At 41.7% G+C, this 17,073-nt stretch overlaps 1 protein-coding gene across 1 annotated transcript; it reads left to right on the plus strand.

Moving 5' to 3' along the window:
- Positions 1 to 3,137: 3,137 nt before the first annotated feature.
- On the plus strand, positions 3,138 to 8,333 carry LOC117853039 (ent-kaurene oxidase 2). Its single transcript, XM_034735390.2, has 8 exons — positions 3,138 to 3,420; positions 5,650 to 5,810; positions 6,347 to 6,508; positions 6,617 to 6,757; positions 6,911 to 7,165; positions 7,255 to 7,413; positions 7,512 to 7,706; positions 7,808 to 8,333. Exons 1-8 carry the CDS (start codon positions 3,279 to 3,281, stop codon positions 8,123 to 8,125), a joined length of 1,533 nt encoding a protein of 510 aa, XP_034591281.1. The 5' UTR covers positions 3,138 to 3,278; the 3' UTR covers positions 8,126 to 8,333.
- The last annotated feature ends 8,740 nt before the right edge of the window (positions 8,334 to 17,073 follow it).

Here is a 17,073-nt window from a genome sequence, read left to right on the forward strand (position 1 = left end):
TTTCTTTTTTGCTATAGAATCTTCATGACAGGGCTGAATGGTCTGAGGAAAACACACATTCTTATTGTGAACTTGCTGTTGAGGAAATTCGGGCAGGGAATTGTTTTAAAGGGGCAATGACACGTAGAGGTTATTGTAACATGAAAAAAGGAATGCTATTAAAGACTGGACTTAACCTTACTATCAAGCAACTCAAAAACAGGTGGCCACAGTGTAGGACTTTGTACACATTTTGGAACATGATGCAAACTGATACAGGTCTAGGGAGAAGATCTGATGGCAGTATAGTAGCATCAGCTGATTGGTGGGATAAGGCATTAAAGGTAACCTGTTTGTAATGTTGTCTAGCATGTACTGTCTTTGCATATGTAGCACTAGGTCTGTTTTTATTGTACTAATAAGATGCTTAACTGTTATACAGGGAAAAAGTGAATGTAGAAAGTTCATGTTTGGTGTGCCAACATATATTGGATATCTTGAGGAGATGTTTAAAGGACATTTAGTGGATGGAGCAGCTTCTGTCATAGCAGGTTCATCAACTCAAGAGAAGGGAGATGAGGAGGTAGACTTGGGTGATGATGAAGGTGAAGAACAAGAGGAAGAGGACTTCCTGGCAAGTCCTTTGAGCAGTGGCAGCCGCAAGAGAACAAATAGCTTATCTAGCACAGCCACAAGCCCAAACAAGAAGAGTAAGAGCCCAATGGTCAAGATGTTCCAGGGGCTTCTTGTTGAGTTACAAGTTTCTAGGAGCAAGGAAGAAGCAACAATACAAGAAATGGTTAAACAGAGACAAGATGAGTTGGAAAAAAAGCACCAGTACAGGCAGCTTGAGTTGGAAAAGAGGCACTATCTGAGGGAGATGGAGAAACAGAAGGAGTTGGAAAACAAGCAGAAGGAAAAGGATGACATAAAGAGGTGTCTTTTGTTGGTAAAGCAGGCTGGAGCTGGTCCCACATCAACTGAATTTGGCATAGCAACAAGATTGTTTCAGCAGGAGTACTACAGAGATGTGTTTGACATGATCGACGACGATGAGGAGAAATTGATTTGGTTGAGGAAGACATGGAATGACATGGAATGACTGCTATGTCTATCTGAATTGTGTTGTTTCTTTTGTTAGGAACTAGAATTATCTTTTAATGGCAGAACCTTTTGTTATGTCTCAACTGTGTTGTTTAATTTCTAATGGACATGTATTGAGGTGTTGAATGAATGTGTGCATTCAATGCTGTGAATTGTGTTATTTCATTGGTGTTTATTGCTTTGTATATTGCTGTTTATATGCTTTGTATATTGCTGTGTATATATCTTAATTATATCATTGGTGGCTGCATAATATGGTTGTTTATATGCCTGATATTCTAACAAATAGTATTGATTTGCTTATTTTTGTTGTTGCAGTAAGAAGAAGAATGGGATGACCAATGGGATGAAGAGGATGATGACAGAGAGGACTTTGATCAAAGAATACAGTCCTATATCTTGCATTGTAGGAAGAAGAGGAGAAAAATCTTGACTATTGCTGCTGCCATGTTGGGTATGTATCACTTCAACACTTATATGAACAAAGCAGCTCACAGAATAGTAACCGAAAGTGGATTTGAATGGGTCATGAGGACACTAGGAAATAGCACATCTTGTTATAATATGTTTAGAATGAGTCAAGATTTATTTCTGAGGCTGCATAGTTTGCTAGTTGAATCTTATGGATTGAAATCAACTAAGAGGATGTCATCAATTGAAGCTTTAGGGCTATTTCTATGGATATGTGGTGCACCTCAATCTCTTAGACAAGCTGAAGACCGTTTCACAAGGTCACTAGAAACAATTTGTAGAAAGTTTGATAAAGTGCTAGAGAGTGTGAACAAGCTAGCAGTTGACATCATTAAGCCAAAGGACCCTGAGTTTAATTTTGTGCATCCTAGGTTGCAAAGCCCTAGGTTCACACCATTCTTTGACAATTGCATTGGAGCAATAGACGGTACTCATATTCCTGTAACAGTGCCAAGTACCCAAGTAGTACAACATATGGGAAGACATGGGTATACGAGTCAGAATGTCATGGCCACATGTGATTTCGACATGAGGTTTACCTTTGTGGTGGCTGGTTGGCCTGGGTCAGTTCATGACATGCGGGTTTTCAAAGATGCAATTGACAAGTTTGGAGAAAAGTTTCCGCACCCACCTGAAGGTAATGACCTAGATTGCATGCATTTTATTATTATTACAACACTAGGTCTGTGACTTACATAATTCATGTATTATGAATGCGCAGGCAAGTTCTACCTTGTTGACTCAGGTTACCCAAATCGACCGGGATATTTTGCACCCTACAAAGGAACCAAGTACCATTTGCCGGAGTTTAGACAAGGGCCAATGCCAAGAGGTAAAAAAGAACTCTTTAACTACTCACATTCTTCACTTCGTAATGTCATTGAACGGTCGTTTGGAGTTCTAAAGATGAAGTGGAGGATATTGCTTGACCTTCCTAGCTATCCAATGCAAAAGCAAAGCCGTATAATTATTGCGTGCATGGCACTACACAATTTTATTAGAGAGAGTTTTTCGAGAGATGTGGACTTTGATTTGGTTGATCGTGATGAGAGCTATGTTCCATTCGAAGGATCCTCTTCTCAGGGTAATGTGTCAAATGTACGTCATAGAGACGAAGATCGAAACATGAACGAGTTCCGTGATTGGATAGCCGATTGTTTGTTTAGTAGAGCATAGATGTCAACATGTAATGATGATTTTATTGATGTGTCGAATTTTTGTATGGACGAGTGTATACATTTGTATGCATTTTTTTTACATAATGGAATAAATATGTGGCTTAAAAAAATCCCGTATGCAGCTACCTCACTGTCTTGTGACATGAACAAGAAATGGCGCCAGCTGAAGAAGAAAAATGACGCCAGCAGCAACCAATGTTCGCGTCAGAAAAGTCACAGGGGCATAGTTGGTTTGGCGCCAGAAAAATCACAGGGGCATGGTGGGAGGTAGTGGGAGGGTACTTTATTAATTGACTTTCGTCACTTTAGGAGGTGGAACAAATAGACTTTTAGGAGAAGTGTGGAAACAAACAGATCCTTATAACAAAACCTGAAGAACCAAACGGCGCCTTGCTTGCTTTATTAATAGGCGTCTATAAAGCGCGCCCGTCCGTCGCACCGCGCTGTCGTCTCATCTTCAGTCTTCTTCCCCGCTCCGCCGCGCTCCCATACCACCCCCAACGCCAACAATCCCACAGCAGCAGGGTAGTCGGGTCCGGGTCCCGCATGGAGTCCCTGGTGGCGGCGCTCCCCTTGGGCGGCGCAGCGGCGGCGGCGGCGGCCGTCGGGGGCCTGCTGGCGGCCGCCGCGCTCGCCGGGAGGGCCGGCCTCGTCGGCCCCAAGAACAACGGCTCCAACGCGCCCCCAGGTCAGTCGGCCGACGGTGATCCCCCGCTCCCTAGTCTGATTAATGCCGGGCCCCCGATCATCGCATCCTGCCTCCCTGATCCGCCCGGTCGGTGCCGTCTCCTTCTGTTCATCGCTCCTTGGGGTGACGGAGGATTGGGGAAGAAATTCCTTCAGCATAATCACGTCCACTTTCTTTGTGCGTATGAATAAATTCCTGCCTGCATTTATTATCGTGGACTTTAAGCTAGAAAAAAAAGATGTCGTGCAACAGTGTACTGGGCCACGACCGAATCACATTTTGAGCGTGCCTACTAAACTATGCCTAATTCTTGTCCATTAGTGCACATGTATATCTGGACCAAGTACTTGCCGTCCGTCCCGACCTCGTGTTCCAGCAGATTCTTTGTCCGGCAATTAGAGATAATCTAAGCCATGTGCAGACGGTGTCGAATTTAAAAGGAAAACTTCACGACTCATGGCTCACTTGAGCATGAAGACGAGAGTTGGTAACAAAACAGAAGCCACCAGACGTTTGTGACAAGAGATGTTATATACTCCCTCCGTCCCAAATTACTATTCGTTTTAGCTTTTCTATGTACATAGCTTTTGATTTGCAGCTAGATATATATACATAGCAAAAGTTATATATAAAATGAATAGTAATTTGGGACGGAGAGAGTATATGTACGTGGGATATGGAATACGGATAGCTCCAACTCCACGGCCCACCAAGTGGTCCCGATGCATGGGCACTGAACAGTCGGGTGTGTACTTTCACAAGGAAAGTGCTTTTTGAGCTCTCGCAAAGAAAGCTGCACGAATGAAACTTATGGCAGAACAGATAAACACAATTTGTGACCTTTTTTGGCTGTTCATTTCAACAACACAAAAAGAAACTTGTTTGGCTATTGCTACTTTATGTCAGAACAGATCATCAGTTATGATCTTGTTTGGCTGTTCATAGCTCTGACTTCCACCAACTGACAGCAACAAGTCAAGTGATATAATTTTCTTCCAGACAGTTATGCAAGCAGTTGGCAGCCTTGAGATTTCCATATGAATCTTTCAAGAACAAAAAAGATTTCCATTTGTGGTGTCACATGGACTCTTTTTATATTTGCTCCTTCAAATATGTTGCTTAAACAAATGATTTTTAAATAATCTGCAAAAAAAGTAAAAAAAAATTGAATGGTTCCTGACCATTACTTTTGATCGAAAGGGTGGTTGTTCTGTTTCAGCAACTGCTGAAAATGACCAGACCCATCGTCCTTCTTACACTGACTTACAGGACCTTCTTAACCCTTGTTTCTTTGTGTTTCAATTGATGCACTGTCGCTCTCACAAAGCAAGTTGCATGTACAATAAAGAGCAAACATTATTGTTATTAGCAGAGAGAACATATTCACTGAATGTGCTACATTATCACAGAACAGATAAAGAACAATTATGATCTTGTTGAGCTGTTCATAGCTCAGACCATCCACCAACTGAAGCAGCAAGTCCAGTGATATAGTTCTCTCGCTGACAGTTACGCAAGCAATCAGCAGTCTTGAGGTTTCCATGTGCAGTGTCACAGGGACTTCATTCCTATATATTTATATTGCTTGAACAAATATTTTTTATCTCACAAGAAAATATAAAATGGGATCATGCACTTACTGTATCCTTGTTTTTGCTTTTGCTTTTGGTTAAAAGGGTGATTGTTCTGAACTTCTGATTGAGCAACTGCTGAAAAGGAGCACCCTGAAACTTCAGTACCATTTTGAAAGGCTTGCTCATGAAACAACTTTAGACAAGTTTATTTGATAAGTTATAATCCCTTGTTTTGCAGGTTTTTATTTTCAATTTATCAACTGTCCAGGAACTGAAATTAAGCATTTTGAAAATGGGAAAAATCTTAATGTGGAGTTTTTTAATAGAACTAAGTAAATATTTTTACGCCTTACCATAGTATTTCCTTGCAGTATAAGATAACTGCACAGCATTACCAAGGTCCAGGAACCTTCATGAACACTTTGTTCTTGTGATTTGATATTTATAGGAAAATTAGTTTTGGGCAAGCATGTGCTTATTGCCATGTAGCAACTCAATAATGACCAGCTCTTAGTTTACCAGGTTTAGCATTTACTGAACGTATGCTCTTATCAGCTACTGCAGCTTCATAACCAAACAGGGGTATTTCAATTATTCAGTCTATGTCAGAGTAAAAGGACTAAACCCTCAAGTTATTTTATTTATTTTCATGCAGCTGTTCCTGGTTTACCACTTATTGGTAATCTTCTTCAGTTGAAAGAAAAGAAACCCCACCAAACCTTTACAAAATGGGCTGAAACTTATGGGCCAATTTACACTATAAAGACCGGTGCTTCTTCTGTAGTTGTGCTCAATTCAACTCAAGTAGCCAAAGAGGTTAGTTGGAAGTTGTGTGTTTTTACCTTTTAAGTTCTGTTACACATATGGTTATGAGTTGTTGCTGTACATTAGTTTCCAGAAATCCAGGGCAATTGTGGCAGTTGGACCTTTTTTAGTGTTACCATGATTGTTGCACCAGAAACTCTACATTTTCGATGCTTTCTCTTTAGTGTTTTTCTTTACAATTTGACTTTCGAATGGCGATCTCAAAGTCAAATACTGATATAGGAGTTCTGCTCACATCCTAAAATTATATTTTAAAAGCTAATATGATGTTATTGTTGCTACAATATCCCTCTTGATGGATATAAATCAGTCTTTAATGGCCCCTTTTGCTTACAAGAACTATCAGGATAAAAGTTAAAGCATTATTTAATTTTAAACTGTGGATTAACAATATTAAACAGAAACACATCTTAGTTTTTTAGGTATTCTATTAACATTGTTTCTTCTCAATGATTAGGGGTTGTAGAGATCTCTCGCATTTCGTCAAAACTAATAAGAACAATTATTATTGATTCTGTATTTTATAGGCAATGATTGCAAAATTCTCATCCATATCTACTCGAAAGCTGTCTAAAGCATTGTCAGTGCTCACATGTGACAAAACTATGGTTGCTACAAGTGACTATGGTGACTTCCACAAAATGGTCAAGCGTTATATCATGACAAGCATGCTAGGTACTTCTGGCCAGGTATAGGTAACAATTTAACATCATACAATTGTAATAAGTGTTCTTGAGCGCCAACCACAAATTTTAATCGACTGGGGTCTAATAATGCCATGATTGCACAAACTTCAGAAACAATTTCGGGACACAAGAAACATGATGGTTGATAACATGCTGAGCACTTTCCACACATTGTTGAATGATGATCCAAATGCTCCTCTGAATTTCCGGGAAGTTTTCAAGAATGAGTTATTCCGTTTATCCCTGATTCAGGTAAGCCTACATTTAGTGTGATTAGTCATGCTGCTTCATAATTTTTACTGTCGTTCAACATACCTTGGTTAGAACTTCACATTGGCCTTCTGTGTACATAATAGTTTGTTTATTATTATATTTCTAAAATTGAGATTGCCTCTACAATTTTAGGCTTTAGGTGAGGATGTGAGTTCAGTCTATGTGGAAGAGTTTGGAAAGGTCATATCAAAGGAGGAAATCTACCAGGCCACGGTGGTTGACATGATGATGTGCGCAATTGAGGTCGACTGGAGGGATTTCTTCCCATACCTCAGCTGGGTTCCAAATAGGAGCTTTGAAACAAGAGTACTAACTACAGAAGGTAGGCGAACAGCAGTGATGCGAGCCTTGATTGATCAGCAAAGGAAAAGAATTGCTCGTGGAGAGGTAACAGAACAGCATACGTCAACAGTTTTGCTCAGAGAGAAAATAGAAAGGTTATTCTTCAATTCTTAAATCCATAAACTTCAATGCAGGCTAGGATATCCTATCTGGACTTCCTGCTAGCAGAGAATACACTGACTGATGAACAATTGCTAATGCTGGTGTGGGAGGCAGTCATAGAAGCTGCTGATACTACTCTGGTCACCACCGAGTGGGCTATGTTTGAGATTGCAAAGCACCCAGAAAAACAGGCAAGTACCGAAACTTGTTTTTTCACCTTCCAGAAAGACATGCAAGTTCTCATACTCCTTTGGTCACAATTGTTAACCACACATCTTTTGCACATCAGGATCGCCTTTACCAGGAAATCCAAGAGGTCTGCAGTAATGAGATAGTTACTGAGGATCACCTCCCACGGTTGCCTTACTTGAATGCAGTATTCCATGAAACCCTGAGGAGACATTCTCCAGTTCCACTAGTGCCTCCAAGATTTGTCCATGAGAACACAAACTTAGCCAGCTATGACATTCCAGCCGGCACAGAGGTGAGCACGAGGACAGCAATCTAGGTGTTGCATATTGTCTCGTAGCGTTTGTAATGTTGGCTGCTGACAGTTGAGTTCTAACATATTCACAAATATGCTAGATGATCATCAACCTGTTCGGATGCAACATGAATAAGAGAGACTGGGATGAACCTGAGGAATGGAAGCCAGAGAGATTTCTGGATGGGAGGTTTGAGTCTGCAGACATGTACAAGACCATGGCCTTTGGCGCAGGAAGGAGGGCCTGTGCTGGCAGCATGCAGGCGATGAACATCTCGTGCACAGCCATCGCGAGGTTTGTGCAAGAGTTCACCTGGAGGCTCAAGGAAGGTGACGAGGAGAAGGCTGACACCATCCAGCTTACAACCAACAGGCTTTACCCGTTGTATGTGTACCTTACACCTAGAGGAAGGAAATGAGCATCATTTCTGGGCAGGTTTTCGCACTTCTTCAGTAATCTGCTGTTGCAGTGTTGCCTGTGTATGAAACTTTGGGATGAGAACTCTGTATGCTGTTGTAATTTTTCGTCTGTGGTAGTTAATAATAAGAAGTGTACATCACGCAAGTTAGATACAAACTTGCAGCATATACTAATGAATCTTGATTACTATGTAGGTCATGTTACTACCCTGATGTTTGCTTGGTTCCATGAAAGATTATGCTACGTAGTTACGAACTTACAGTTTTTTTTCCTATGAACCTTCAATGCAGAGTGATACTTGCTCTAGTTTAAGGTCTATCTGTTTTTGGCGGCTAATATGAATATGGTTAGTGGAACTAACTATGTTTGCTGGTATCCAAGGTTCCAATTGGACCGCCTTTCATGGGTGATTCGTTAAATAAATCATCTCTGGAAATCGTTCTATTTCCTCATGCAGCCATAGTCTATGACGCCGCCACCATATCCAATGGATGTCCATAATTTGAACTGCCTGTGGAAAGGAAGGAGACATGTCTGAAAAAATCATTTCGTAGTAGTGTTAGTAGCTTGGCATAGTGTCGTTAGGCGCCTTGTTTGATGATACGCACTAGGCCTAGCTAGTTGTTAATATTACAAGAGATAAAGGACCCAAGCAAGACAGCAAAGAACGAATTAAAGCGGAGAAGGAATTAAATTGGATGAAGTACCGTCTGAAAATGGCCCACCGGGATAACAATGAGCACCAACAGTTATCACTTGTAGCAGCAGGGAGGCACCGACAGTAGACGGTACTCAAGCCTCTAGAGTCACCACCGGTCACTGCTGCAGAATGTGTTGATACACACCGCCAAAAAATGAAGATAACGGACGGATGCTCGTGCGTCTGCAAATATGAGTTAGCGAAGTACGGCGTCATCATCTGTAAATAGACAAAACGATGTCAACTGAAAGGCCTAAAACCATTTGCCTTGCTTAAGTGAGACAAACCGAAGAAAAATGGAATCATCTGGAGCACTTGCCGTACGAACGACGGTTCTTATGAGCAAAAAGCGCTTGTTTCTTGGCCACTATTGTAGTCAGCTCTTGAAATGGCCGTCTCCATCTGCAACAATGGTCATGACAACGCACACGGTTTCTACAATTCTAGCTTTGCTGTCTGCACTCTGCAATAACAATTGACATGACGTTAACGGTTTCTTTCTTCTGCCGTAATATGCGCAATGTTAGCCCTCTATTACTGAAAATATGTAGAAAATCCAAATCCAAGTCCTGTTCATCTTCTTCATCAACACTGCGAACTCTCCCGAACTCAATCTGTTGGAGTCCAAAATTAGTAGCAAACCGATTAGGCTGGGACCAATCGGTCAGACCGGTTCCTCCAGGAGGTCTGACCGGTCATGGATCCTATAGCTGGTCTGGTAAGACCAACCGGTGGGCACGACTGGTCTCACCGGTCCAACCCTAATCCGAGTAGAATTGAGGAGTCCTAGTAGGTTAAGATTTGTAATAGGATTTCCTTGCGGGGCAAGACCTCCCCACCTTATAAATATAAAGGGCCGCGGCCGATTGAAGCTAACACCCAATCGAACAAAATATTTATCTTTATTTTATCTCCAAACCCTGATCTTTTCCAACCCCTTTGCTTTCCTCCTTCATCTCGACAGCGGTTGAGGATGTTCTGAGTGGTCTGCCAATCTCAGAGCAACCCTAGACGCATCATCCCTGACGGGTTCCCTCCAGGGGTGGTAAACGTAAGTTTGCGTGTTGCCCCTGTGCAAACCGGTCTAACCGGCCAGAGCCAGGAGCCTTGCGAGGTGAAGTTCCACCGCGCGCGATCTAGCGCAGTTCGGTGTGTTGGCCAGAAAAAGCGTCAACACATTTTTGGCGACCTCGCTGGGGACGAAAGATCTGGTATTTACAACCGTTCTATCAAACCCTAGCTAGATGGGACCTACTACAGAAATCGACAAGGACAACATCATCATGGCCTCCATTGAAGATCTCAGCGAGGAAGAGCGCCAGAAGTATTTGGCGGCGGAGGAGTACTTCAAAACGCAGTTCTTAATCGGCTTTAAGAAGGACCACTAGGGCACGGTGACAAGAGTGCAAGGTTTTGTGATGCCCTCGTTCAAGATAAACGACAACAAGGTTGAGTTAATCAGCATTGTAAGCAAATCACCCCCTAACCCATCTACACTTAATAAAAAGGTTAATCAACATGTTTTGGATAGTGATGAGCTTCTTGCTTCTTACATTGCACGTTTAGAACGACTAGAAGATATAGAGAAGGGGAAATCTGTTACGTCCACTAATATATTACAAGTAGCGGTACTCCTCAAATTGATTCACGTGGGGTAGTGCATCCTAGCTCGTCGGCTACGCCAGGGGTTATTCTTGAAAATCCATTGTATGGCATGCCGTCCAACTTCTTCCCTGGTCAGACGCCTCCGGTCCAACCGCAAAAGCCGAACACGGCTGGAGCGGTCAGACCGGTCTAACCAGTGCGCTGGAGGTTGTGTCGGACTAGTCTGTGCCACTTGTTGTTGTGCCGAGTTCGGCTACTCCTAGCCGTACCAATGTGCTTGAAAATTCTATGCCTTTATATAGTACAACATTGCATACATCATCAATCACCTAACATCATACTCGATGATGTTTTTGAGGCTTATAGGCTCTCTCTAGCTAATAGCATGCCCCATTTGAATAATATGAATACGGTAAATACAATGCCACAACAGCCAAATAATTCTAATTAGAGCGAAATTGCTAAATTTAAAGAAGATTTGGCTAATGTGATGAGAAATAAGCTTGGTGTTGATATTGCAACTCTAAGTTGTACCAAAAGCCATATAAAGTTTGATAATGTTCCCTTTCCTGTTGGTTGGCGTATGTCTGATTTTATTAAATTTAATGGTGATGATAACTAGACCACTTGGGAACATATTAGTCAGTTTACTGCTCAACTAGGTGAAGCAGGTTCCTACAATGCTTTGAAAATGCGATTGTTTTCTTTGTCTTTAACTTGAACTGCTTTTGCTTGGTTTTCAACCTTAGCTCCTGGTTCTATTGATTCTTGGGATCAATTATTACAGAAATTTCATGATCACTTTTATAGTGGGAGCTTCCAATTAAAATTGACAGATTTAACATTAGTTAGGCAAAGTAGAGATGAATCCATTTCTGAGTATATAAAACGATTCAAAGAAACCAAAAATCGTTGTTTTAATTTGTTGATTTCTGATATGGATCTTACTAATATTGCTTTCAAAGGCTTAAGATCATCTATTAGGGATAGAATAGATGGTTATGATTTTCTTTCGGTTGCACAAGTACAAGTGAGAGCTTTAATCCAAGAAAACCGAATGAATAAAGAGAAAGAAAGCTTTAAATCTCGTCGGTCCAATATGCACGCTAATGAATATGATTCTGATAGTTCGAATGACGATGATAATGATGTGTATGTTGCTGAGTTCGTGTGGCCTTCCAAGGCTAAGACTTATTCTTGTTCATCTCTTAAACCGGCTCATAAGGGTCGGCAAGAAGAAGTAAAATTTACTTTTGAAGTTTCCAAATGTGACCACATATTTGATGAATTGTTTAAGCTTGGAAACATTAAGATATCTCATGCCATACATCCACTTGAAGAGTTGAAAAAGCATGCATGTTGCAAGTTTCATAATTCTTTTTCGCATACTACTAATGTTTGCAATGTGTTTCGACAACAGGTTCAATCGGCCATAAATGAAGGTCGTTTGACTTTTCACGAGATGCAAGTGGACAAGACACCTTTTCCTGTCAACACCATGGATTTGCAACAGCCCAAGGTACTAGTTCGGCCACATCAAGCTGAAGCAACCAAAGGCAAGAATGTGGTAGTTGGGGAAGAGAGCCCGATTTGAGGGGCAAGGAGTTAACACGGGAAGTGGCATGTGAGAAGACTCCTGATGGCAGAGAGTCATTCAAGATCACCGTGAGAGCTCCTGGACACGGGGGGCAAGGGTGGACCGCGCCGATTGGTCAAAGACTATTTGAGCTTGTTGAGCGGGAAAAACTGATTAGACCGGTTCAGGTGGCTGGTTAGACCGGTCTGGCCAAGGGTCACCCCCGGATGTTGAAACCGAAGCGTTCGGAGATTCGAACATGGAAGCTTAACTTGGCCAAAGATCAAGCGAGTGATGCAAAAGGGAAAAATCACATTTAACAAGCTTTTGGCCAAGTATTCCAACCAAAAGGCTGTTACAAGTGATCGGTCATTAAAAAAAAGAATGAGGTCACCCATGCACCAAGAGGGGCCATCTTCACCTCCAAGAGCAGCTAAAAGGTAGAGGGGTGAATGTTCTCAACAAAAGTAGTACCCTACCACATCATGGGCTCCTCCAACATCAAATTCACCATGCCCGGTGTGGGATGATAATGGAGTGATGTGGGTACCTTATCAGTCAGTGCAGCAGTAGCCTTTCCATCCTAGATGGGGAGAATAAGAAGACCAGCTCTGGATAGGATTTCAGGCCCCGTGCATGACCGTTTGGGTACCTTATCAAAGTGTTTTAAAAGTTATTAGCAACTTCATCCTCCCTTCTTTCATATTAGTATTTTTTGTTTTATGCTTTAGAGATAGAGAAATTTGTGATGTTTAGAATGAGGGAGAATAGAGAGATTTTATTTATACATGCATTCGAACTACAATTTTTGCATGTTATGCTTCATATTAGTTAAAGTACTTGATCAATATAAGGGTAGAGGAAAAGTAGAGTAAATTTGTTTATAATTCGGTCCTTGCAAATATGAGCTAAATAAATTATGGAAAAATGGAGTAAATTTGTTCATAATTTGGTCCTTGCAAATATAAGCTATGTAAATGTGAAAAAATAGAGTAAATTCATTCAATCTTTGCCAAGAGCCATGTATATGCAACTAGAGGTCAAAAAATATATAATTTGGTCATTCATAATACTAATGTATTATTGCCGGATTTAAAAAAAACAAAGTGTTATCTGATCAACATGCAAAGTGTTATCTGATCAACTGTTGTTGGAGGGAGTGGTGATAGTGGTGGGATCGTTGTTCCTCTCGCGTCAAGAGGAAAACCCCAGTTGGCCCTCATGACAAGCTTAAGAAACTTGGAGCATGGGAGAGAGTAATGCTTCGCCATTTGGAAAGATTTCATGAAGATGCTGCTGTTGCAGCGGGCTAGGAATCTCCTTTTGATGGTCGTTATGCTACATCGCCAGTCCCAGGGGTTTCAAGTCAAACAGATCCAACTCCTCCCTCATATGTGGTACTTGGTAGGAGGCACAAATACTCCCGAGGGTGAGGCCGGGTTAGCTAAACATTCGTCTTCGCCACCCAAGGATGCTTAAAGACCTCCTTTGTAGTACTCAGTGGATGCTTGTCGTAGTGTATCATGTAATTTCGGTCTAATTTTTAAACTTGTGTATTTCAATCTAAACTTTCAGCAACAATTAAGTTTTAAGTTTGTGTTTTATGAAATTTGTATCAAGAAAGAGAATGAGAAATTTGTTATGCTTCATAATTGTGTGCATGATCGGAATATCTTTCTTTGGGTAATACTCTACAGATGGAACGGCAATGGATGTACAACGCTAACAAATGCTCCATGGAGTACATTAATGGCATGAGTGATTTTCTTCATTTGGCATAGGCCAATAAGCTGCCGTTTGGTTTCATTTGTTGTCCATGCAAAAATAAGAAGGATTAGTCATCCAAAAGGACTATTCACGCCCACATATACCGTTCGAGTTTCGTGCCTAACTATTTTGTTTGGACCAAGCACGGGGAAAGAGAAATTATGATAGAAGATGACGACGAAGAAGATGATGATAACAACATTCCAGACTGAACTCAAGGAGGTATCTTTGCAAATGCTGCAATTGATGAGGCTGAAGAAGAGGTGGCTGCAGAAGAAGGTCTTGCTGATGATCTAGGTCATGTGTTGTGAGATGCAAAGGAAGACTACGAAAGTGTGAAGGAGTTAAAGAAATTCGAGCGTATGTAAGAGGACCATAAAAAATTATTTTACCAGATTGCAAAAAGGGGTACAAAATATTGGATACCACACTGGAAATGCTGCAATGGGAAGCAACAAATGGAGTGTCCAATAAGGGTTTTGATGAGTTATTAAAAATCATAAAGAACATGCTTATTGAGGAAAACAAATAGTCATCCTCAACTTATGAAGCTAAAAAGGTTGTTTTCCCTCTAAGATTGGAGGTACAGAAGATACACGCATGTCCTAATGACTGTATCCTCTATCGCGGTGAGGATTACGAGAAATTGGATGCTTGTCCTGTGTGCAGCGCGCTGCGGTATAAGATCAGGCAAGATGACCTTGGTGATTTTAGGGGGTAGCCTATACCAAGAAGAGAGTTCTTGTGAAAGTTATGTGGTATTTCCCTCTAATACCACGCCTGAAACATTTGTTCATAAACAAGGCACATGCAAAATTGATGCGATGGCACAAAGAAAAACGTAAGCAACATGAAATGATAAGACACCCCGCTTGGGCAATGTTTCTATTAATTTTTATCATGTTTTAATATTTGTTATGATGTTAAATATTTGTTATCTTAATTTTTTAGTTTTTTTTAAAAAAATGGATAAACACACCAGCCCAATTCTGGACCGATTAGAATACCGAAACTTCTAATCAGTCCAATATTGACCCTTGTAGAATGTTTAGTTATTCCAACAGGTCCAAAACTTAACTAGTTTGAATTTTTTCGGTTATATGTAAGGTGGGGGGTGTGGTGGCAGCGCCCTAACCCTGACCCTCATATAGACATCCTTCTTCGCAGATGCTGCACCACCACCACCGGTGCTCCTCCACAGCCGTCGCACCTCCACCGCCGTCCAGATCCTACTCTGCCTCGCTCCTCCGTAGTTGCCTCGTGCTTTTGTCAATGCCACCCTCTATCGTGGTGAGGTAGGTAGCCATTAGCTTCTTGGCCACCGCCTTGACCAGATCCATGGCAAGGCGTGGAAGGTGCTACTGTCTTGCACTCGGGCAGCAGCAAATGCGGCCACGCTCGAGGCCTGAGCGGCAGCGTCCTTGGCTGCAGCGAAGGCCCAGCTCCCATTCTTCGACGAGGACCTCGGTGACTGTGGTGGGGACAGTGGAGCTTTAGCCTGCTTCGTGGCAGTGATGTAAGCGCCACCGCCAAGTTCTACTCAAGTGATGTAAGCGCTGGAGTCGTTATGATCGAATTGCTCTTTTACCTAGTTAGACTTTTTCCTTTTCGCATTATTATGTTCTGTTAGTTATCAGGATGAACTGCTAAGTTAGATTGCGCTAGTTTAATTCAATAGTTTCAATTGATGCTTATGTTGACAATGAAACTGCTAATATGTTGATCTTTGTGTTGTTTTATATATGTGTGTTATGTTCTATAACGTTGATGTTGATGTGTTATGAACTGCTAAGTTGTATGTTGACATGTCCAAATAATGATGAAAGAGTAATATATTGTTGCTACGAACATCTAGCACGTACACGTGCATATTCCTTTGAATGTGCATCTGTTGTACATGCAATTAGTTCATAATAATGTGCTACTACTCATGGATCTGATGGGCCGCTAGGGGCCGGGCGGCTTGGAAGCCTCGTGACCCTGGAGTCTCATGAATCACGATATCTATATCTAATATTAAAAAGTCATGTGTTTTTTTCAACCGTCGTTAACCAAATCATAGACGAGAGCTTAAAGGGGCGTGGAACCGGTGCGTGGCATACAGAGCGGGCATAAATCGGCCTCCACCGTGACATATATAGAAAACCATATAAAAACTGTCCACCACAAACCAGCCGCAAAACAAGAAAAAATATCAAAAGATAAGATTTTGAACCCACGACCTGCACCATTTAGAGAGATAATATCCCACCACCAGGCTATGGCTATGCTTGCGACTTGGATTTCGAATTGTTGTTATTCGACCATCCGAACCAACGGTCCAATAGGTCCAACCATTATATTCGATTAACCAGTAGTCCATCAATGGTTCAATAATTAACGACCTGCCCTGTTAACTTTTATGCTTCCCACATCACCGAGTTCAGTATTTATCTTGTATGAAAATATTATTGTTAATTCTTAAATTAATTTATTTATACCAATTATATAAATTTATTTTGAAGGTTTATCTTTAATGGTACGTCTTATATTATTGTCATTACTTTCCTCACAATGTCAATTCATTGGGCAAAATATCCATAGTTACCTGATGATCAGTATATGACTCTAAATTAATGATGACACCTGTTCATCGTAGCAACACGCGGGTATCGTACTAGTAATTATCAATTGCCTGGAGTCAACATGTATGCCTAGACCACGCACAATACTTTCTGCAGGAGATGCCAAATACTTGCAGGGGGCCTTGTGGTCAAGCAGATTATTCTTGACCACGTTTTTTGACTCTTGGAGTGTTAGTCTGTCACGGAAGAGATATAATCTTAGCCAGTTGCGTAGGTGGTTTGAAACTGAGTAGGTAAGGTTGACTCGTCACTCATTCATGGAGCATGACAACAGGTTGAAGAGAAGCCTCAAAATATCTCTGCTCGGAGTTAACAAGAGATAAAGATAGCAACTCCTCCACACACATCACCGAACATTAGTAGAGAATAGACCTTCCATCTAGTGTTTTTAGTCCCGCTCGTTTTTTACCTGGGATTGAAGGAGCTTTAGTCCCGCGTCTAAAAACCAGCTCCGACGGGGGCTCTTTAGTCCTCTCTCTCCCCCATCACTACCTTATCCTTTCCCAACCCATCACTGGTCTCTCTCTCCCTCCACTGCTTCCTCTCCTCCCTCTCCTCCTCTCTCCTCCCTCCACTGTCCTCCGCCGGTGTGGGGCCTCCCCGGCCGGGCCGCCTGGCCGTCGGCCGCTACCACGCAAGGCCTCCCCGGCCGGGGCCCTGACCCACTGGTGTCG

Source organism: Setaria viridis, chromosome 4, assembly GCF_005286985.2.
Source record: "Setaria viridis chromosome 4, Setaria_viridis_v4.0, whole genome shotgun sequence".
NCBI classification, from domain to species: domain Eukaryota; kingdom Viridiplantae; phylum Streptophyta; class Magnoliopsida; order Poales; family Poaceae; genus Setaria; species Setaria viridis.

Excerpts from the sequence above, each read along its gene's own strand:
- LOC117853039 (XM_034735390.2), top strand. The coding sequence starts at position 3,279 with ATGGAGTCCCTGGTGGCGGCGCTCCCCTTGGGCGGCGCAGCGGCGGCG. Across the intron at positions 3,421-5,649 it reads CGGCTCCAACGCGCCCCCAG|CTGTTCCTGGTTTACCACTT; the intron begins GTCAGTCGGCCG and ends ATTTTCATGCAG. Across the intron at positions 7,414-7,511 it reads CAAAGCACCCAGAAAAACAG|GATCGCCTTTACCAGGAAAT; the intron begins GCAAGTACCGAA and ends TTTGCACATCAG.